At 43.5% G+C, this 24,743-nt stretch overlaps 1 protein-coding gene across 3 annotated transcripts in view; it reads right to left on the bottom strand.

Moving 5' to 3' along the window:
• Positions 1–3,208: 3,208 nt before the first annotated feature.
• EMB1687 (ribonuclease P family protein / Rpp14 family protein) overlaps positions 3,209–24,743 on the bottom strand; it is a 72,214-nt gene continuing 50,679 nt past the window's right edge. The window contains exon 3 of one of the 3 annotated variants that reach the window (XM_086799912.1): positions 3,209–3,568. In XM_086799912.1, coding sequence (XP_086656038.1) covers positions 3,555–3,568 — 14 coding nt within the window. In that variant the 3' untranslated portion in view covers positions 3,209–3,554. Of the gene's footprint in view, positions 3,569–3,821; positions 4,312–4,336; positions 5,030–24,743 lie in introns of those variants that run through there. The other 2 variants (XM_086799910.1, XM_086799911.1) reach the window with 2 other exon arrangements.

Raw genomic sequence — 24,743 nt, 5'->3', positions numbered from 1 at the left:
AACACTCTTAGCCAATGCTTTAGTGGCACCTCATTGGGAGTTAGACGCTTTGCATCCTCCGCCTCAAGATTGAGACCATAGACTCTGAAAAATTCCTCTGAAGTCCTACAAAATTATTTCAATGGCTCTGTCTCGGGTGGAAAAACTTGGTGGGTGCCTGCTTCTTCTGGCATGCATAAAACATTGTTAGACAAGCAAACATACTCTCCTTGTCTCTCATATATTAAGCTCAAGACCACCAACATCTGTGGAGCTCAATTAGCGGGTTGATAATAAGTGATGTGTGTGTGTGTGTGTGTGTGTGTGTGTGTGTGAGAGAGAGAGAGAGAGAGAGAGAGAGAGAGAGAGAGAGAAGGGCCACCTTTGTGTCTTCGTTGCTGCCCTTAGAGTTAGCCACCATCGCCGAAGATGCATACATGTTCTCAAGTAGCTATGAATGGGGGAGAGGAAGAGAGAAGACATCTGTTGACTTTGAGTTTTTCGAATGAGACAGTACATGTAGAAAATGCATACAAAAAATAATAGTTACCCCGCCACTTTCAGTTATCCCCCCCACTATCTTTTCAGTTATGTACATTTTCTTTTCTTAGTTTTCAAAATATTTTTAATTTTTTTTTCCAATTCAAATTCATTTCCAAGTTGCAAACCACAACCCAAAAAACACTATTTCTGCTGGTCCAAAGTGTACCACCTTACTATGCATCCACCCATATCCCAGTCTCATAAAAAAGTCCATAATGTACTGTGAAATTTATACACCTAAGTATCCTCCTAGACACATCTAAATGTATCTTTATCAGGGACTTCATAAATTAACTCATTAATATAACCAAAATAGCTTAAAGATAGCATGGTGATAGTCATGTAAATCAAACTACCTACTATGTGCATGCTTTAATCCATACAAGACTTTGTGCAACCTACAAACAAAATATGGGTGTGCATGATCCCTATATTCTCCTCCAAGTCACCATGTAAAAATGCATTCTTTATATCCATTTGATGTAAAGGCCATCCTTTAGTTGTAAGAAATAACAATGACTGATTTCATAGTTTTGCCGTCGAGCTAAATGTCTACTCATAGTCAATGCCATATGTTTGTGTATATCCCTTGGTAACCAATCTTTTCATGTACCTACTAAGAGAATCATCTAAATTATGCCTCACTTTGTAGATGCATCCAAATTCCTTCTTTTCGTTAGGCAAAAGCCCCAAACCCCATGTCTTATTAGCATCTAACACAACCATATCTTCATCCATGGCATCTTCCCAATGCTTATGTCCAAGTGCCTTCTCAAACTATGTGGGCTAAACCTCTTATAAAAGTTTGACCATATATGATGGGTTGTATACCCATCATATCTCAACATGCCTTCTCAAAACATGTAGTAACTACCTCTTGTATAGCTTTGACCATATATGCATAATGATGGATTATATACCCATCATATCTCAATGTGTGCATTGGGTATCTAATTCTAGTAGATCTACATACGTGTGGATCATTGCCATTCATTCTCAACACCATCTTTTTTATTTGTACATCAAGTATAACAAAAGACAAGATCCAAAACTCCTCATCAATACTACTTTCGTTCTTTGTATATCAAGTGTAACAATAGGCGGGATCCCAAACTCCTCATCGGGGCTCTGTTTTGAGCCACTATCTCCATCAACAAAGAAGTGACATTCTGAAACATCACGCATTATAAAAAGATTGATCCACATCACATGACACATCAAAATGCCCAACATTCTGTCTCAACCTTCGTTACCAAGATCATACAATAGACCCATTGCTAAAGGACTCTCATGGTCCACTAAGTGCCTATGATTGTTGCTTAGCATTTAATACACCCATCTTTGGTTCAAGCTTTGTAGAATCCTTCACTCGTGTATACCAACTACTCATTTCATCAAACACATCTCTATGCACTCGCATCTCATGCATAGTGGGGTTATCATTTTGGTCAAGAGAAAAACTAATAAAGATGTATTTTTCTACCTTGGAATCCAACTTATTGCTCACCTCATTGGGTACATGCACATAAGCAATGCAACCAAACAATTTTAAGTATGCCACATCTGGTTTTCCTTTTTTTCAGGCCTCATGACATGAAAAATTTAAATGGACATCATGTTCATGATATAAACTTTAGTTGCTACCACTTTAGCCTAAAAATAACATTAATCAATACATGGAAAACTTTTGCAATATGCTTGTTTTTTCTTTTTTGTAACCCCATTTTGTTGCAGAGTATGCTTGCATGTACAATGCCTCTTTATCCCATGCTCTCTCAAATAGTCACACTAAATTCATTGGAAGAATTACTCTTGGCCACCATCCAACCTTAGGCATTTTAGGTGCATGCCTTTGTCTTTATCTACCATAGCTTTGAAGCTCTAAAAGTAAGTAAACACTTCGCTTTTATCTTTCATGAAATGCAACCTCGATTTCCTAGTGTGGTCAATGAAACATACATAACCATGGCATTCTCTAATTGATGTCTTCTTTGGTCTCCAAACATCAATATACACCACATCTAAAGGTCTTTAACTTACATGCTTATCATGTGGAATGCATGCTTAGCCTACTTGTCTATTTAGCATATCTCGTATACTCTGTACATTCCATCCACTTTGAACTTTAGCAAATTTTTAATAATACTTTGGACCTTTGTATTCTTCAATCATTGTAAATGTTAATATATATCTAATGTGTTTATGCCAAACATAAATTCTGCAATCTCACCACTACCATCATGTGTAAACATTACAACCTACTCTGTGCATTCTATCCACTTCAACTTTAGTAGATTTTTAACAATACTTTAGACCTTCATATTCTTCAATCGTTATCTTTAGTCATTGAATGTTATATGTCTAATGTGTGTGTGCCAAATATCAATGTCTACAATCACATCACTACCATCACTTCAAGCATGCTTATATCCAATGTAAACATTCAGCCAACTTTGTGTTTCGATGCATAAATCACATCATCATGATACTTCATTTTACCATCTTGCTTAGACAAAGGGACTTTTCCAACATGCACAATAGGGTATGTTGTATCATCACTTCTACATCACCTTGTTTTTTCAAATTCTTTAATTCTTTGAACCACTCACCATGGTTGGTCATGTGGTTAAAGACACCTGAATCAACATACCGTACACATCTACTAAATTCAGTGCATTTGCAATCGTGGGACTAAAGCATATATGTTATGTCACAAAAAGCTACTACGATCGGACATGTACTTCAAGTTCCATCATAGTGAAGCACAAAGGAGGGACTTTGCTAGAGCTGATAACATCTTAAAGCTCGCAAATGTCATCTAGAAAGCTACAGATTTCAAATATCAATTAGAGGCAACACCAAGGGCTTTTAACATCCTCAAAGCCCAATGATCTAAAAACCATGCAGGTATCTTGGTTGACATTTCCAATGTTGAATAGACACCCACTCCATTAATAACATCTGGGAATTGCATCCAGCCATGCATTATGTCACCTTGTTTTATCTTATTTTAGGCTCTAGGATTATTTTCATCAAATTTCCGCTCCTGCAAGAGTAGGCAAAACCAAATTGGGAAGATCACCTATGTGTTGGTAGTCATAAAAGGAGTGGCTTCGAAAACACAAACAAAATTAATCTACAAGTAACACAACCACATTCAAGTAGTTTCATTTCACATGCATCATTTCGATCGACCTTCTCTTCCTGGTTTCCCATGTACCATGACATACTTAGAACAGTGTTTGGGTAACACACATACATTTTCATTCAAACATGGTGAATCCTGCTGACAAAATCTATTGGATGAAATCCTTCTGCATCAGAATCTAGCCGACAAAATCTTGCAAATGTGATTAGCTGAGGCACCCCTTTCCTGAAAGAGGCTTAACAAATTACAAGGTAAAGTCTTGAGTGATCACCTAAGTGTGACCAATGCTTTACAAGGTAGATTTCCCTTAGCGTGGATTACATAAAGACTTGATTTGAAAGAGACAAAGTACATGTAATATATACTCCTCAATAAGTAAATAAGAACCAGCCGGATGTCCTTTCATTTTAGGCTCACTAGCATGCAGCTCAACGTTCATGGTAGCAACCCAAACTCACTGCTCCTTAGACCATAGAAGTGTTTGAATGCCTACATCTCTAGTCGTGGTATCTTTTCTAGACAAGAATTGGCAACATCAAGTTGCTTTGAAGTGAGTTGATTTTTTCCACTCCTGAGCTTCAACAATTCAACTTTGGCCTTGTCATACTCCAAGGCTGCATGTTTACAACATCTGATGTTGCCTACAAACACGCAAGAATGTTGTCAGTAGACAAAGTTACAAGCCCTGCCTACAAAACATCGTGCATTTTGAGGATGGCCATACAAAAAGATGTCAGGAAATGAGGTGATTTCTTTATGTGTAAATCAACAAGTTCAATGATATGCAGCTACCTGGCTGCACATGTGTACTAACTTGGCCACTGTGCCCAACCTGTGCTAACACACAAGAAGCTCCTGTACAGTGGCTGTCCCACCTACGTGCACTCTCAGAAGCTGCCACACAGCTGTACAGCTTCATGCAGGCTGTCCATCCGCGACAATTTATATTTCACACATGCACTGCCTGTCCGTGCATGCACAGGCCCATTCTCTGCTCTCTGCTCACATGCAGGTCTGGTCGCTGCAATCCCGACTTGCTAACTTGTTCCTCTTCCTCCTAATTGAATTGTTCAGTTTTCTCACCTTGGACACAAAAATGTATGCCTTTGGCCTCACCTGTGGATCTTCTTTGGTTTCCTTCTTTCTGAATCTACTGAACGTCTTCTAGAAGTTTTTCCATAAGCTTCATCTCTTCGTCAAACATTGTTGCATGTTTTGCATCATCTATGAAAACCAATGAATTGCTGGGACGGTGTAACTGTTTAAGAATGTCAACCACCTCCAGAAGTTATAGTTGGTGAGGTATATGCCAGTCTTTCATTGGAGGTATCTGCCTGTCTTTCATTGGAGGCAATGTGTCTTTACACGACCAAAAGCAACACTAAGTTTCTTCCAGTAAGCGAAAAACATTTCATTTTTATGGATCAATACAAGACAAGGACAATGCTGAAAATAAAATTGCACAATGTACACCGCCACTAGGGCTAGAAAGGGCCAAACCCCCCCCCCCCACCCCCCCCAAAAAAAAAAAAAATTAGTGATATATATTATTGGAGAATTTTATTTAATACAAAATTCCACAAGCATTCATGCCAGGTTTTCCATGAACGAACTGTATGAAAACAGGTTACCAAACAAGGATGCTGGAGTAGACTTTCGGACTAGAATTTCCGTTGTGGAAGACTGATCACATGCAATCTGTGGAACATACTCCAAGTACTACATCCTCTGATACACTGAAGCAAAAATTCTGGTGGTTGTGGGTACAATCTCCAAGAAATCTGTGCACTATGAAGACACACTGATTGGCATATCCTCCCAGAATAAAGAAAAATCCGGTGACATGTTCTCCTTTGGCGCCTCCATGACATCAATCACTCAAGATACTCCACCCAATGCAAACGGAGAGTCCTCTTGTACTAGCCCAGAATGTCCCATGAACCCATGCACTAAGATGCACTATGACACACTGGTCCATCATCAGTGCTACACTTGTACAGAAGTAGTACCTTTGTGAGCCCTAGTCCAGGGACATGTCAGGCACGAGCTACGAAGGTCATTCCAAGCCGTAGGTGTCAGTATCTGTCACTTAACCCACTTGGATAACAGTCAAGCATTTAAAGTCAGCCTAGCATAGCAAGAATTTAGAAGCATTTAGCAAAGGGATTAAGTCTCTAGGCCAGTCCTTGGGGCCAACCTATGAGCCTTGCCTTGTGAGGACCACCATGGGCCACACTAATAAGGCATGCAAGGGGTCTAAGACCCAGTCAGCAGCCCTACAAGGTTTGGGCAGCCAGTCGACCCAGCAGCCAGGGCCAGCAGCCAGACCACAAGTGGGAAAGTGATGAGAAGAATTGCTAGCATTTAATGCTAATATTCAGCAGTTGTGAGCTTTTCCTACTGGCCGACAACAGCATATTTCCACCAACCAACAGCCTGGATCCATATATAAGCAGCCCCACATCCTTTGTCTAAAATTGTCTCACTATTCATCATTTTCAGTCATAGTCTAATGCAAAAATATGTGCGCTTAAGACTCCTATCTTGTGCATACATTATTCTCAGCCAAAGCACCCTAGTGCTTCCGTCCCAAGTGTTACGTACCTAGTGCTAATCCTCCGGATTAGTGGCCCAATCCGACAGGGTTACGGGAGCCCTAGATTAGAAGAAAGCACGATACCACATGCAACTAAGGTTATTATTAATAAATCCATGTGTATTGGCTATTTATAATAGGATGGTTATTTCTAGCGTGGGCACTATATAAGTGAAGCATGGGATATTATTGTCATAACCTCACTATTGATCAGAGTTCGACCAAGACTGCAACCACGCATGTGGTAGATCATAGATCGGCATGCCGAAGACCTCTATGGGGCAGACTCACATGGATCTGTGGGAGTCAGACCTTGGCTGTCACATGCACTCTGCACTGTAGTGCATGGTGACAAACTGGCTCATCATCAACAATGCAACATTTGTGCAGTATTAGTTCCATTTAGGATGATATTTGCGATACACCGTGACCCCATTGTAATCATCAATCCAGGATAAGTCAGGCAAGAGCTACGTAGGTCATTCTCAGCCATAGCAAGTCAGTCAGTCAGTCTAAGTCCCTTAACCCACTTAAAGAGACACATTCATGCATATACAGTCAGTAGAAACCTTAGGGTTTGCATTAGAAAGCATCCTGCATATTGCACATCATTTATGCATAGCATCTAGACCATTGCAGGAACCCCAGATATCATCTATTATTTATCTAGGACTTTTCTGGTATTTTTCCCATCATTTTCAGCGTTCATACATCATTATTAAGCATTTAACATTTATGGAGCAGTTGGCCAGCATCTAGTGCCAACTGACTAGCTACATTACTAGTATAAATAGGAGGGATTGCTCCATTCTCTCATTTATCTCATAATTCAACAAAGGAGCAATCAAGCGCTTGTCATCCTCAGCCTAAGGAGCATAAGCGATTGCAGTTTCAGCCACCTTTCTTCAGCGTTTGTCTCCTACAGCCCTAGCGTCTCAAACGCATGAGCATACAGCCATCTACATCAATAAAACGCATCAGTTCAGCATTCAGCCTTGCGTTTTCTGCATCCACATAGTTTTCAGCATTCATCATATCATCGTTTTGCTCCAACCACTTGGTGAAGGTAAAACGTAGCATTCATATTCATTTACAGCATTCATACTCAGTCTAGAACAGCCCCAAACAGCCCCTCTCTCAGCCCTAGCTTTGCATCCCTCCCTCATTCCATTGGGAAGAGCGCATAGGCTCGAGATTGGACATCTTTGGTGTTTCTACAGCAGTGTACAGTTCAGCCCAACACTTGGTCTTCAGAGGTCTTGTGTTTGGCTTATCGTCAGTCACACCATCAGTCTCTTTAAAGATAATAAAGCAAATACTATCTCAGTAATGGGATAGGGGGCCCTTCAGTGGGTAATTCCATACCCCATACGGTGTACATTTCTCATCTCTCTCTCTCATATCTCTCATAAGTTTGAAGTATTAAAGTGGATTGCTAAACTCGCGAAACTCAAGATACAGAAGACGGTGTGAGCATTTGTGTGACAGGATCCTCCAATACGAATACTTCCGCTGCATGTTACATTGGTATCAGATTCAGCTTGTCCACACACACTGTATCCTAGCGTGAGGGCATCCTTGGATGGTCAGATTGCGTTTCGACACGACCACCGACTTCAGCATCATGTCTACAGAAGAGAGCTCATCATCCGGAAGACGTCTCCCCCGAAGGAGACCTTGCTCTTCCGACTACCGTAGACACCATAGCTCTTCTTAGAGCTCAGAACCAACTACTCATGGAGCGTCTCCAACTCTTAGAGGCAGCAGCAGCACGTCCTCCTCCGCCTCCAGTAGCCCCCGACTACATCTCCCTCTTCTTTTAGATGCAACAACAAAGGAGAGAAGACGAGGCCCGAAGGAGAGAAGAAAAGCAGAAGCAAAAGCTAGAAAGCAACAAGAAAAAGCAGAAAGCCGAGACTATGAGGAAGCCCAACGCAGAATCGACGAAGGCCAGCGTCAGGTTGAACTCGCCACTCGGGAGCACCCACGAGAGCTCGATCGATAACGTATGTTACTCGAGCACCAAAGGAAAAAGGAGGCCATTCATCTTAGATACCAGCACCTCTCTTCAACATCCCCTGCCTCAGGTGCCATCAGCCAGCAGTTTTTGCAGCATCGACTACCGTCATTTGCACTCAACCAAATTTCAGTAAGTATGATGGTAAAGTGTGATCATTTAGCAGTAAATCAATTTATTCATTAATTTACTGCTCATTTTCCATTAGCTAGGATCATAGATCCTCAAGATAGAGTCCACATAACAGCTCCCCATCTCATTGGTGAGACAGTCACTTGGTGGCAGCATTGGTCTAATCTTTATACAGACCAGACCACAAGTGTCACAGCTTTTAGCGGGGATACCGTTGTCCATGACCTGAAGACCAGATTCCTCCCGCTCTAGTACATGACCGGTCTGGCAGATGAGTTCTATGGACTCAGATAGAACGGATTCCCAGTGCTTCAGTTTTCCAGAAAGGTTATTACTTTAGCACAGCAGTTAGGATTATCTGCCAGGCCAAGATGGAGCAATTCATTCGTGGATTGGATCCTAACATTCGGTTCACAGTTTGTAACTTTGAACCCAATACATATGACCGGGCTTTGACTCTCGCTCAGAATGAAGAAATGAAGATGAACGAAGGCAAGCCCAAGCAATCATCACAATCCAATACCAAACCCCAACTGGGGCAGGGTAATTCGTCTTCTAAAGACACTAAGATAGACAACAGTCCTAGCTCTAGTTCAAGAGGTAAGGAATCCAAGCCTAAAAAACCCCCGAGGAAAAGGCTAAAGCAGGCATCACTGGAGGCTATCTTCATCCAGAGGAGTAGAGATAATATCAATCAGAAAACCGATGTTTTTTATGTCATACCATTGGGCATGGTAAGAAGGATTTGTTGGGTGTTGGACTCACACACTCACACACACAAACCTGCACATTAGGGTTAGGTGCAGGGTAGAGAAGCTCACACACAGAAATGAGAGAGAGAGAGAGAGCCAAAAGTGTGGTATCCACAAAATGCAAGTCAACCCTTGCATGTGTGCCACATCCATATAATATAGAAGTACAAAATATTATATGTTAGAGTGTCCTTTCACACTTGATGTCCGAGGGGAAAAACCACATGGAAAAAAGTACCCTTGGTTAAGCCCTGTTCACACATAGCACTACCATAAGTGAGCATATGCCTACAAATCCCCCCTGTAGTGGAAGTGTGAACCTGTACAAGGTAGCAAATCACTCTCTGTATGAGAGTAAGCCCAAAGCTTTGCGGAAAGCTTCAAACTTTTCTCGAGGTAAAGCCTTTGTGAATAGATCTGCAACATTATCCTGTGTAGGGCAATAAGATAAACTGATCTCCCGTGCATGTAGCCTCTCTCTGACATAGTGATAATGAATCTCTATGTGCTTGGTACGTGCATGAAATACTGGATTTCGTGCCACGGCCATAGCACTCTGGCTATCAGTGAGAATGGTGGTGGGTGTCTGCTGACACTCACGAAGATCAGCCAATAGTCTCCTCAACCATACACAATCTACTGTAGCTGTAAAGACTGCCCTGTACTCAGCCTCACAAGTAGATGTAGCAACAGTGGGTTGCTTTTTACTCAACCAAGATATGCATGAACTGCCAAGAAAAAAACAATTCCCACTGGTGGATTGCCTGGTATCATAATCACCAGCCCAATCTGAATCACTGTATGCATAAAGCTGCAAGCTGCCCCCCCTGGGATAGAACAAACCAAGATCCACGGTACCCTTAAGATAACGAAAAATGCGTTTGACTGCTTGCCAATGCTTTGTGCCTGGGCTGTGCATGAATTTGCTCAACAAAGACACCCCAAAAGATATGTCTGGCCTCGTGTTACACAAGTAAATGAGGCATCCCACTGCCTGGCTATAAAGGCCGGCCTCAAAAGGCTCTCCAATATCATGCATAGTAAGCCTTACACCTGGTTCTACCGGAGTAGAAATGGGCTTACATTCATCCATGCGAAACCTTTTTAGCAAACTTTTTATGTACTTAGTTTGCTGCATAACAATGCCATCATCTGTATGCATAAACTGTATGCCGAGATAGTAGTGTAAAGGCCCCAAATCTGACATATCAAATTCAGCTTTCAAATCAGCTTTGAAATCTGAAATTTGTGCTTTGCTTGTACCTGTAATGAGCATGTCATCTACATACAAGATAACTATGAGAATATCGGCATCGGTTTTCTTCACATATAATGTGCTTTCAGCTGGACTATTCTCATAACCTTGGCTGGTTAGATGAGCATGTATCTTATCATACCAAGCTCTTGGAGCTTGTTTTAACCCATACAATGCTTTGTGCAACCTGCATACTTTATGTTCCTCACCAAGAACTACAAAACCAATGGGCTGATTTACATATACTTCCTCCTGTAAATCCCCATTTAAGAATGCAGTTTTGATATCCAATTGATGCACTTTCCATCCTTTATGGGCAGCCAATGCAATCACTGATCTTATTGTGGTCATTCTCGAAGTAGGAGCAAAAGTCTCTTCATAATCTATTCCCTTTTTTTGGGAGTAGCCTTTAGCGACAAGTCTTGCTTTGTACCTGTCAATAGTACCATCAGATTTTCTTTTGACTTTGTACACCCACTTTGTGCCAATTACATGCTTGCCTTTAGGCAATTCCACAAGATCCCATGTATTATTCTTCATGATAGAAGAAATTTCATCTTGCATAGCTTGCAACCAATGCTCATTCTCATGTGCTTCTTCATAAGAAGAAGGCTCTTCTGAATCAAAGAGACCACCCATTGCGAATACAGACTCCCCACGATGTGCATTCAAAGCATGGCTGGAACTAGCCCTTGTTCTACCTGTGCGTGGAGCTGCAAGTTTGCTTTCTTGCAACGTTTTCAGCAACCATCTTGGCACTGACTTGGCTGTGTCTATGGCTGTTTGCTCTTCCCTGACAAGATCTTCCACTTCTTCTACAGAAGGGGGCTGAATGGCTGGCTGGTCCACATGTTCTACATGTGGATTTTCTTGTGTAGGGGCTGGCTGATCTGAATCCCCCCTAATTGCAATGGGTAAAAGTCCATCAAACATGTCCTGTAAGCCTGTATCATTGCTTTTATACAAGCTTACCAATGGCTGTTCTGAATTTTCAGCAAATACCACATCTCTACTCACAAAAATCCTTCGTGTAGTTGGATTATAAAGACGGTATCCTTTGCTTTCATTGCTGTAGCCCACAAAAATGCATTTAATTGCTTTGTCATCAAGCTTTGTTCGGAGTTGTTCTGGCACATGTGCGTATGCCAAACACCCAAATGTACGCATATAATCCACTGTTGGCTTTCGGCTATATCAAGCCTCAAATGGTGTTATGGTTTTCAAAGCTTTTGTTGGACACCTGTTCAACACATGAGTTGCACACATTATAGCTTCCATCCAGAATTTGTGAGGCAACTTTTGTGCTTTCACCGTGCATCTTGCCATCTCCATGAGAGATCTATTTTTCCTCTCAGCTACACCATTCTGCTGCGGTGTATAAGGCACAGTACATTGGTGTTTGATGCCCTTTTGAAGCATATAATCTTTGAATGCATTTGACATGTATTCTCCACCTCTATCTGAGCGAAGTGTTTGGACTTTACATGCACACATATTTTCAGCCATTGCTACAAAGTGTCGAAAGCATGTAAACACATCTTCTTTCGCTTTCAAAGGATAAGCCCAAGCAAACCTGGAGTAGTCATCAATGAATGTGACGAAGTAAAGATGCCCCCCTATGGATGGTGTCCGCATTGGACCACATACATCACTATGTATGAGCTGTAATTTACTTTCAGCTCTAACAGCTCCATCTTTGGGGAATGGTTTTCGATGCATCTTTCCCAAAATACACCCCTCACATACATGTCTTGGCAGAGACTCGAGAGGCGGCATATTATCAACCATATGATGCTTTTGCAAAAGCATCAAGCTCTGAAAATTTACATGCCCAAAACGAGCATGCCATAGCTCTGCATCATGCATAGCAGGAGTGTGGGCAGCCACTGTATTTGCATCATAAGTGCGCTTGTCATAGCTGTCCAGCTTATACAAGCCTTTGTATCGTGTTCCAGAAGTGACTATTTCATAACCCTTTGATGGGTCTTTTACCAAACACTTCCCATCTTCAAATTCAACCTTTAAACCTTGGTCGTTTATGGCTGAGACGGAGAGCAGATTTTTCTTTATTCCTGGAACATACAATACATTTTTCATACATATATTGGCACCATTGGCTGCAATAAGTATGACATTACCAATTCCCTTTACTGGATATGTGGTATGATCTGCACATGATACAGTGCGGCCATTTGAAGCATAAACCAAGTGCTGAAATACATCTTTGCATGAAGTGATGTGGCTCGAAGCACCACTATCAAAATACCATGATGCATTCTGTCTGTCAAATGCAATGCAAGACATATCAGTGTCCGAAGCACTTGGTGTGTCACTAGTGCATGTGACCAAAAAAGTGTACTCTTCCTGGATTACATTAGCTGATTGCTTTGCTTTGTCATCCGAAGAGTCTGCTACTGCATTGCCTGCTTCTTTCTTTTTCTCTTTTGCAATCCTTTTCCTACATTCACTGATGTAGTGTCCAAGCTTATGGCAGTAGTGACATTTGCCCTTCTTTTTGGGCTTGTTTGCATCCCCTTTGTCAGACTTTTCACCACTAGAAGAGGGCTGTCCATGACCAGCCTTGCTAGACTGTTGTCCCCCATGCTTAAAGCTCTTTGCTTTACCCTTATCCTTGGCTGTAAATGCCTTTTCTCCACCACGGTTGCTCGATATGTTTGCTCTTGTTTGCTCTTCCTGCAAGAGTAAACCCACGAGCTCTTCAAAAGTGACGGGATCACCACCTCCTCTCATCGAGAGGTTGAGAGAGGTGTGAAAGCCCAAGTAGGAAGGCGGTAAAGAATGAAGAGTGTTGGTGACCATCTGTCTATCTGGGATAACCTCATCAATGTTGAGCAATTGTTCCTGCAAATCTTTCACTTTGGTGAGATGATCTGCCATAGAGTCACCCTCATCCATAGAAAGAAGATCCAATTGCCTCTTCAAGTAGGCAACTCTTGCCTCGTTGCGTACCTGATACATTGCTTCCAATGTGTCCCATGCAAGCTTCAATGTCTTGCATGAACGAATGTGCGGAATAATAGTCCTTTTCACTGAAAGGGCTATCAATGACATGGCCTGTGCATCTCTAGAGTCCCATCTTTTCTGCTCTTGTGTGGGAGCAGGATCTACATCAGGAGCTCTTTGAGCACCTCCCCTTTGAGGCGTGGCTGGTTGAATGGTATGTGGGCGTGTGTCATCACCACACACGATGCCCCAAAGCCCTTTGGCTACCAGCAAATTACGGATCATAAAACTCCAGAGGGAGTAGTTAGATCCATCCAGCTTGTCCTCCTGGGTGAGCACACCAAATACATCTGTAGCATTCTGTGCCATGTCAACAAAGTATAACTGCAAGCAAACCAAGCACCAATGTGCACTGCCAGGCAACTAAATGTCCTGTGCAAATGTATGCCTGCAAACCAAAGCAAGTGTAAACCTGCACCAAATTGTCCAATTACACTCAATGTGTATACATACGTGACAAATCGCAGCTGTAATGCCCAATTACATGCTCCAATCAGAAAATCCCCAATTTTTATGCACTCCAATCGCTTCAATGTGTATCTAAATGGCCAATTTTCAAAAAAGCCCCAAATTTCTGCAAATGTAAGAGCTTCAATTTGCCAATTTTGACCTCAATTTTGAAAACCCCCAAATTTCTGCAAATAAGAGAGGTTCAATTTGCTGATTTTGACCTCAATTTCAAAAACCCCCAAATTGCAGGCAAAGCAAAATGCCCAATTTTTTTAATTTGTCCTGAAATTGAGAAATCCCCCAATTTGCCTGAATCCACCACCTGCAATCTGTCAAATCTTCCTTGGTTTTCTTTGTTTATTTTTTTTTTTTTCTGTTTGCTGAAACAAAGTTACCTGGGCAGCAATGATGCATAGCCAGGGAAGTTGAAGCACGGAAGTACAGTCGAGAAGAGACCTGGGAGTCGGTGCAGGTGGAGAGTCAACGAGCTGCAGGCGTGTATCTGTAGCCGGATGAAGACATGAAGAGAGTGTCGAGGAGCTGTCGGCAGGTAGACTCTTCTGTCGACGGGCAGCAGCCAGGTGGAAGCGAAGGTGAAACGCGTAGAGGCGAATGGCAGGTGAAGGCGTTGGAGTCGGACAAGAGTGAGGCCAGCGCTGGAGTCGTGAGCTAACGCGAATGGCCTGTAACGGCCGAGCAGTGGAGCCGTTACGATGGCTGTGGGCAGCCGACGGGGAGAAAAGCAGAGGGGCGCTGGGCGCTGCTGGGCACGGTGGTGTCGGGCGAGCGAGAGGTGATGAGGCGCTGGGAGGCCTGGAACTGAACGGCGACTGCGGGTGAGAGCAGGCGGCGACTGGAACGAAGACGTGCCGGAAGGGAGCACCACCAGACGCCGGACTTGGTCGACGGCCGGAATGGAAAGGTGTTGACGTCGACCGGCTGGGGGCTCTAACGGAGGAACGGAACCGACAGGCAATGGGCGGGTGGAGCTGACGGGACTACGCCGGCCGTCGATGGCGGGCCTGGGCTGGCGGCGCTGACGGGAGTACGCCGGCTGTCAATGGCGGTGCCGCCCGCGAGTTGGGCGGCGGTGGTGGGCTCCCCAGTAGTGCCGCCCGATTCTAGTGGCTGGAGGGAGGAGCGTCGACGGAATCCGACGGACGGAAAAACGCAGGCGACGGAATTTTGCAACCTGCGGACGGCATTTCGCAGAAATTTTTCCAGCAGCAGTTTTCCAAGGCCAGCTCCCAGCTCCCAGCTCTGATACCAAATGTTGGGTGTTGGACTCACACACTCACACACACAAACCTGCACATTAGGGTTAGGTGCAGGGTAGAGAAGCTCACACACAGAAATGAGAGAGAGAGAGAGAGAAATGAAATGAAATGAAATGTAATGAAATGTTATATTAACGTCTTCAAAAGGCCATAATGACCTATGAGACCAAAAGTTACATCATGGTGGATCTGATACAATGTCTGGATAAAAAAACCCAGAAAATGAAAAATAAAGATGATACTACTGGCACCTAGAAAATGAAACTGGAACTGGAAGGTACACTATGGAGGTACCTCCATCTCATAATATGTGCCGCATCGGACACTGGCGGATCTCCTCAATATCCTCTGTGGTCAGCACCCTGACTGGGTGTCTCGCATGCCTCGCAAGAATAATCCGAATCTGCCGCTGCAACCTCCGTCTATGCTGGGATGCCCTCCTCCGTGGTCGTGGGCGTCTGGACCACCCAAGCTCAATCGCACAAAAGTGTGGTATCCACAAAATGCAAGTCAACCCTTGCATGTGTGCCACATCCATATAATATAGAAGTACAAAATATTATATGTTAGAGTGTCCTTTCACACTTGATGTCCAAGGGGAAAAACCACATGGGAAAAAGTGCCCTTGGTTAAGCCCTGTTCACACATAGCACTACCATAAGTGAGCATATGCCTACAGGATTGTCCAAAAAGGCAAGCGGAGCAACCCTCCAAAGAGCCTTCTGCCATAGTTGCGGCAGTATCCCCCGCTCCTCCAGACCCGCCTGCTACCACAAACGTAGTTCAGATCTTACCTTCTATGCATCCCATGCCATCCATGGTACTTGATGCTACGCACGAGGGTGAGACAACAACCACACAGAAAAGCTTGATCTGAGCTTATGGCTCTCCCAAGGGCCTGCCAAGGGCCGCCAGTTCATAATCCTTTTTGACATGGGCAATTCTGAGGACGCCATCTCTCCCCGGTTGGCTACCAACATGAGTTGTACCTTACTGCCCTATCATTTGGAGGTAGATGGGTTTACACCTCGTCTCCGCACCCACATATCTTAACAGGCACAGCAGTTTTCTTTTTAGGTTCAAAAGGCCTCATTCCAACGAGATTGCATTGTCTCTCCTCTTTTGGGATGTGACATAATCTTAGGAATCCAATGGTTTCGTCAGTATGAACCTATTCCCAATTGGGGGTAGGACACCTTTATTATCTCTAAAGGTTTTCCTAAGCCTGTCATGATTCGGGGAGATAGGACCATTCTTGGCATTCCTATGATTTCTCATCTCCAGGCCCGACGAGCTATCCGCAAGGGAGCGGAAGAAGCATTGATTTATGCTTAGATAGCTTCTATCTCATCGATAACCGCTGTCTCATCTTCTTCAGTCCCTCAGTTGGCAGATCTCCTTTCTCATTCACACATTTTTAAGGATGATCTCCCACCCAGTATCCAACCCTCTCGTCCTATGGATCTTCATATCGATTTGGTCCCTAGGGCAGAATCTCCTAGCAAGTTTCCCTCTTGTCTTTCCAAGACTTTCAAAGGCAAGCTAGAACACCAGTCAGTTCTCACACATTTGAAACCCGTTCCTTATGGACGCATTTTCACAGTCATCACAGACCACCAAGCACTTAAGTGGCTCCCGACGATGCCAAATGCCCAGTGGAGTGCTCAGCACACTAGACAGGGTCAGCTCTTCCACCAGGTTGGAGGAATGATCAAGTACATCCCTGGTCCGCATAATCCAGTAGCAGATGTTCTTAGTAGAAAGACTAGCATCCAGACCATTCAAGAGTCTTACCATTCTCAACATCTCTGGAAAAAATTTAAAAAGCATAGAAGATCAGTATGTCGATTCCACAGAGTTTGGTACTCAACCCAATTTGGCTCTCAGTTTTGAGCCTGGCCATTATTCAGTTCATAGACAGGCAAGTAAGTTTAGACGAGATGTCCACTTCAAGGAAGGGGATTGGGTCTATTTGCGTATCATGAAACAAAGATTGAAACAAGTGGGCAAACGTTCTCCCAAGCTTTCATTCCGTAGTTTTGGCCCTTTTCCAATAGTTAAGAAGTTAAGTGACGTCTCCATGAAGTTAAAGTTACCTACCAGTTGGACAATGCATGATGTTTTCCATGTTTCTTGGCTAAAACCATATGTTGGACCAGAAGTGTTTGATGTTTCAGATGAACAACAGCCAAACATGGCAGACAAAGCAGAAGTCATCGAGCCCAAGCAGATCCTTCTTCATCGTTGGAAATATGGTTCCGGTCGACGGATACGTCAGTTCTATACGAAATTCCAAGATCGAGGCACCCACAAAGCCGTATGGCTAGATGAGGAGTTCTTTCAAGAGTACCCCCAGTTGTTGGCGGACTACTTGGAAGCCATGAGGGAATATCACATGCACTCTGCACTGTAGTGCATGGTGACAAACTGGCTCATCATCAGCAGTGTAACATTTGTATAGTATTAGTTCCATTTAGGATGATATCTGTCGTACGTCATGACCCCATTGTAATCCTCACTCCAGGATAAGTCAGACACGAGCTACGTAGGTCATTCTCAGCCATAGCAAGTCAATCAGTCAGTCAGTCTAAGTCCCTTAACCCACTTAAAGAGACGCATTCATGCATATACAGTCAGTATAAACCTTAGGGTTTGCATTAGAAAGCATCCTGCATATTGCACATCATTCATGCATAGCATCTAGACCATTGCAGGAACCCCAGATATCATCCACTATTTATCAAGGATTTTTCTGGTATTTTTCCCATCATTTTCAGTATTTAATATTTATGGAGCAGTCAGCCAGCATCTAGTGCCAACCAACTAGCTACATTACTAGTATAAATAGAAGGGATTGCTCCATTCTCTCATTTATCTCATAATTCAGCAAAGGAGCAATCAAGCGGTTGTCATCCTCAGTCTAAGGAGCATAAGCGATTGCAATTTCAGCCACCTTTCTTCAGCGTTTGTCTCCTACAGCCCTAGGTGCCTCAAACGCATGAGCATACAGCCATCTACATCAGTAAAACGCATCAGTTCAGCATTCAGCCTTGCGTTTTCTATATGCACACAGTTTTCAGCATTCATCATATCATCGTTTTGCTCCAGCCACTTGGTGAAGGTAAAACGCAGCATTCATATTCATTTACAACATTCATACTCAGTCTAGAATAGTCCCAAACAGCCCCTCTCTCAGCCCTAGCTTTGCATCCCTCCCTCATTCCATTGGGAAGAGTGCATAGGCTCGAGATTGGACATCTTTGGTGTTTCTACACAGTAGTGTACAGTTCAGCCCAACACTTGGTCTTCAGAGGTCTTGCGTTTGGCTTATCGTCAGTCACACCGTCAGTCTCTTTAAAGATAATAAAGCAAATATTATCTCGGTAACGGGATAGGGGGCCCTTCAGTGGGTAATTCGGGACCCCATACGGTGTACAGTTCTCATCTCTCTCTCTCTCATATCTCTCATAAGTTTGAAGTATTAAAGTGGATTGCTAAACTCGCGAAACTCAGGATACAGAAGACGGTGTGAGCATTTGTTTGATAGGATCCTCCAATACGAATACTTCCGCTGCATGTTACATTGGCCCCTAGCTTGGGGTGGTTCGAAGCATAGAACCTACAGTTGGGAGGTGAGATAGCCTGCACCCCTCTTAGGGGGTTTGTACTAATCATTTGTTTTTTGTGTAGGAGATCCGAGAGCGACCTAAACACATAAGGTATCGTGATGCATGGAAGGAGGATTCTCTATGCTTTTGTGTCTATGCTTTTGTGTTAAGGTTGATTTGATGCATACGCCATGCCTAAGTTTTTATCTCAGGACAAAAGCTTATGCTTTTTAGGGCTCTGCTGACATGTTAAGTTACATGAATTCTGTGAGCGGGGGAACAAAGAGAATCATGCACGTAGGGATGTGTAGAAGACCCTTATGAAACCCTAGTTTTCCCTCTAGTTTAACTCCTTGCAGAGCTGCAATTATGTACTCAGATGATACCCTTGACATGTTTTGTAAACATGTGAGCAAGGTTTTATTTGCGGAGCCCTGAATCTGTAGCAAAAGGTTGGTTGCAGCCTGTGCGCAGACGGTTCATGTGGGCAGCAGACTGGGTATCATGCAAAGAAAAGCATGAGAAACCAGCTTCCTATAGAACAGCAGCAGGGCAGGCATGCACATCAGACAGTAAGGGGAAGAGTGGCTAGCAGAGGAGCAGTCAAGGCACCATCCGGGTACAGACAGCGGGCTGTTGTGTGCTAACTGAGCAGGCCGCCAGGAGAGGAGAGGGTGTGTTAATATTTCGGGAGTTTTTCTTCTCTTAAAAAAAAGAAAAGAAAAACCTTCTAAATAAGTCAACTTTTGCTGTTTTTGGGGTTCTAAATGCACGTTTTTTTTTTTTTTGGAAAAAAGCTGGTTGACTCCTTTGTTCAAGCATGGGACTAAAGCGCTGGGAGGCAGATTTCGCAACCCTCCTCTTGTACACGGAACAAGGGTAGGTTTCCCTCGCCAATATTCTCAGATTTACACACGTAAAGTGTGTTTGTCCCTCCCCCTTTTTTGTGATTTGCAGAATCAGCATGTATTTTATTATGACCTTGTAGCAGCAGAAGGATCCTTTTTCTCCTTATCCATGGCAAAGATTACTTCCCTTACATTCTCAGATGATCTTTTTGATCATGAGAAAGAGCAGATCACTACTAGGGAACTTAGTGAGGATGACAACGGATGGCCGTTTGAGAATAAGATAGGCACTTGGGTTCTGCAGTTATGGTCACGACGGGAGCACTTGTTCATTGTGGCCTCTCACACATTTGTCGGTGAGGAGGAGCAGATACACAAGGAAAGCATGCATTGGCAAGCATTATGTTTTTATAGCATAAGCCAATGGGGAAGCTTGGTTTCCTTCTATAGAATATATTCTTTAGGATATATTGTGCTGCCTTGCCTCCCCCCACCCCACCCCACCAAACCCTTACCTCATCACGCAAGCATTAATCCTTCGCCATCGTACTTTTGGGGTGGTCGTTTGGGGAGTGACTTGATCCAAGTAGATTTCCATTTGGAGCGGAATAGTTTTCCTTCATGATTCCTTCCAGATACCTCCGGGCTGTTTTCCCTCGTCACGGAGTTCTGTGGGCTATATATACCCATGACAAGCAGTATAGGTCGAAGGAGAGTTGTTTGAGTATGTAGCGAAAAGCAAATCTCTTGATAGCTAATTAATTTGTATGCGCTCGTAATGTTTTAGCTGAACAACTTGGATCAGAATTCTGTCAACCACGAGAGGATGTGAAGGATCGATAGCATGACTCCGATAGTGCTATGTATACCATGCACTTACTAATTTTATTTTGCTCGCAGAGTTGACACGATCAACAGTTCCTTCATGCATCCAGGAATAACACTAGTTAGTCTTGGATAGATAAGACGCCAATCAAGATGCCTCGACAAAGGAATTTCGTCAGGCATTTGCTTTGATAGCAATCCAAGTGTCACAGCTGAGTGTTAGTGATGCCCACATTTGTGACTACTTGTAGTTGTTACTTTCTTGTACGATCATTGATCTTGCCTATTTTGACTTACCAATAGTAACCTTAGATCATGTATTTGATCGAGCACATTTCTTGGATGTCATGCACAAGGTCTCAGGGACGGTTTATTCAGTGATCTTTTGACAAAGAGTTTCCGGCTTTAAGCTAGGGAATTCAGTGTAGCTTCATGTGGGTAGTTATCTTCCGATGAGTTTGACTCTCAAGGGAAGCATTTCTTGACTTTTGTTGAGAAGATTACATTGATGAAGTTTCTCTATGGCCATGGATAACTGTCATGTGCATGAAAGATGCCATGGACATTCTCAGATGCTGGTCCAAAAGAGGCTGGTCCAAAAGAGGCAACCAGAAAAAGAGTATAAGAACCAAATAGAGCTAGGACTTGGAGCACAAGGTGCAGTGTTGGACTGGAGAATGGACTTGGATCCCTGTCGGCTGCATGGCAGAGCTGTCGGCTGAACCAGATAAGACTCCAAGAGCTGTCGGCTAAGGCGGCTGCCGGCGCATATGCGTTTATAGATTTTATGATTATTTTGTCCAGTGGGCTGGCTGACCGTTAGCCAACACTCCAAGAAGTCCAAGAGGGTATAAAAGGCCAAGGTGCTCATTGTGTAGATTCATTCATTCCTTTATGGAGCGGATCATTAGGGTCCAAGTGGGGACTAGACTTTTGGGTGTTTATCACCTTTTTTACAAGGCAGCCTAGGGCTGTGGACTGAGTACCTTTTTGTGCTATATTAATATACTGAATTTCCAGCATCTCTCTCTCTCTCTACTCTCTCTTCATGTCTGCGTTTTGCATCAGATTGTTTCCAAGAGTGTTTAGGGCTGAAAGAAGACCCCCAGAGCTTCCCCGTGTTACATTGGTATCAGAGCATCAGGCTCAGCAAAGCTAAACACTGATTTAGTCCCATATGATGGTCTGCAGGTCCAAGGTATAGGAAAGTACACGGATACGAAGCCCAAGGCAAGGAACACAGAATCGGGAAGAGCTCCCAAGAGGTTTGTTGGTGGTGTTCCACAAAGCCAGAGGGGATGGCAGTCCTATGAGCCAGATAGGTTTTCGGGCAACGGTCCCAAGGGAGGATTATCCTCCAAGGGGTGATGTGAGAGTGCCAGACTCATTTCTCAGGAATGAAGACCAAGACAGTGTTCAGAGTTAGGGCAAGAATGGATTGTGGACTAGATGGAACAGATGCATAGATCTTATTCTGAGACAGAGTGGTTTTGGAGACCGGGCCGAGCTTTCAAAGAAAAGGGTTGCCAGGGATGGATGGACAGAGGGACTTCGGGAAAAGATTGGGATGATGACAATCATCGAAGAACAGTTTGGAATCCCGTCGTCAAGTTTAGCAGAGGGGGATGTCATGTGCATGAAAGATGCCATGGACATTCTCAGATGCTGGTCCAGAAGAGGTAGCCAGAAAAAGAGTAAGAACGAAATAGAGCTAGGACTTGGAGCACAAGGTGCAGTGTTTGACTGGAGAATGGACTTGGATCCCTGTCGGCTGCATGGCAGAGCTGTCGGCCGAACCAAATAAGACTCCAGGAGCTGTCGGCTGAGGCGGCTACTAGCGCATATGCGTTTATAGATTTTATGATTATTTTGTCCAGTGGGCTGGCCGACTGCTGGTCGGCCAGCACTCCAAGAAGTCCAAGAGGGTATAAAAGGCCAAGGTGCTCATTGTGTAGATTCATTCATTCCTTTATGGGGTGGATCATTAGGGTCCAAGTGGGGACTAGACTTTTGGGTGTTTATCACCTTTTTTACTAGGCAGCCTAGGGCTGTGGACTGAGTACCTTTTTGTACTATATTAATATACTGAATTTCCAGCATATGTCTCTCTCTACTCTCTCTTCATGTCTGCATTTTGCATCAGATTGTTTCCAGGCGTGTTTAGGGCTGAAAGAAGACCCCCAGAGCTTCTGCGTGTTACAATAACTTATTGTTGTTAGCATCTTGAGGATGGGCCATTGTGCCACATTTTTCTTGAGGTGCACTAGGTTTACTGGTGATTATACTGGCACTTTTACAATGTGCAGATTTGGATTCTATAGAGTAGAGATCCCTTTATAGACCTAGATTCAAGTTTATCTTACGAAGTTGGATCGATACTCGGTTTTAAAACTAGAGATGTTACCCGAGGGAGACATGATATGCAGATGTGTGATATACACAGCATAGATGGTATGCCCTATCCTTGATTTTCCAGATGCCTTTGGCTCAAATATGTACTCTAGCCCAGGATCATAGCAAATGTTGGATGACATTTGTTGTGTTGTTCTTGCATGCTGTAATGGTAGCAGGTTTCCTTAGGGTGCATTTTGGATGCACCTTTGTTTCACCTCACATTTCGAGATGAGAGAGGCTATCACTTATTGCATGTAAGATGGGATCTGTCCCTCCAGTAGGGCAAGCGAGAGAGAGTCATGCCGAGGGAGAGCTCCTCCGTGTGTGTGTGTAGAAGATGAGCCCATGATGTTCTTTTATATTAAAAATTAAAAAGTATACTTATGCTTTTATTTATGAGAAAACTCACTTATGGGATAAATAATACTTGCTTTCTTCACACTTTATGGACAACAGTGATGATTTTAAACCTTGTGCCCCTTCCTTCTTAGAATCCCACGAACAATGTGGATTTTGTGCATTCAAACACGTGTATCCTGTACTCAAACATCCACCTAGATGTCCAAGATGCCCGGAACCCATCTGTGCATGACGAGGCCCAAAAATAGATAACCTCCCATTCCCAAAGCTTGTCCATAAATCCATACCCAAATAATATATACCTAGATGAATCCAGGAACATGCCCAAATTCACCTTTTAGGAACGTGCATGTTATATACTCATGGTAGTCAACCCACAAGACTATATAACTATCAACTCCATTATGCATAGTATGGACTATATACTACGACATCCCCACTAACGTCATCAGTGCCCAATAGTGGGTGTAGAACTCTGTATCAAGATACGCTCTCACACACGCACTCCACACACACACACACACACACACACACACACACACACACACACACACATAAGAGCATATATTCATACAAAGCCCTTCGTACCGAGTTCCTGTCAAACCTCCGAAGATGAGGGTAGACTAAGCCATAATGAAGCCTAGCACTAAGGGAAGTAGCAAATAGAAAGAATTAGTACAGCAAATAAGTAGTTGATAGGGCAAATACACTGCTAAAGATAGAAAGAATTAGCACAATATCAACTGGCCGCAACTCGAACAAAAACTTCACAATGTGAAATCTGCATGTCCGCTAATACGGCTGAATTATATACCTAGATGAATCCAAGAACATGACCAAATTCACCTTTTAGGAACGTGCATGTTATATACTCATGATAGTCAACCCACAAGACTATAAACGATCAACTCCATTATGCATAGTATGGACTAGATACTACGACATCCCCACTAACGTCATCAGTGCCCAACTCCATACCCAAATAATAATATGTCCAGCCAAACTTTAATGATGCATGAACACAGCATCTTATAAATGTTGTAAGTCTCTTTATATGCTAAAGGTCCCATGCTACTTCCGCTCAAAAGCCATCTTTCGGACCAAACTTTGCCAGTAAATGCTCTAGCTTTCTGTTCTGGAAAACCCCCGTTCACACCTTGGTTTCAGACAATGTGCGAAACACTGTTCAAGACTGATGAGGGGACCAAATTGGTGACAACACCCCCCCCTCCTCTCTGCGCATTCCAACGTTGCCCCCATGTTCACTCCTCTGCCCGTCCCCTTCTCTGCGCGCTCCTCTGCTCCCTCCCCCCGCTCCTCTCTGCGCAGCTCAGCGCCTCCCCCTCTTCCTTCGTTTCACGCCCGCCCCCCCCCCCCTCCCTCCTTTTCCATCCTCCTCTTCGTTTCTCCACCTCTCCTCTTTCTCCCCTTGTTAAAAGACATGGTGTGAGCTTAGTTATTCAATGAATCAAGCAATGCACAAGATCATCATATAAACAATCTCACACCATTAAAGCAACACATGCCACCACTTA

The sequence above is a fragment of the Cibotium barometz genome, chromosome 7, assembly GCF_041138505.1.
Source record: "Cibotium barometz isolate CiBa-2024 chromosome 7, ASM4113850v1, whole genome shotgun sequence".
Taxonomy (NCBI): Eukaryota; Viridiplantae; Streptophyta; class Polypodiopsida; order Cyatheales; family Cibotiaceae; genus Cibotium; species Cibotium barometz.
This window is presented reverse-complemented; position numbering and strand designations above follow the sequence as displayed.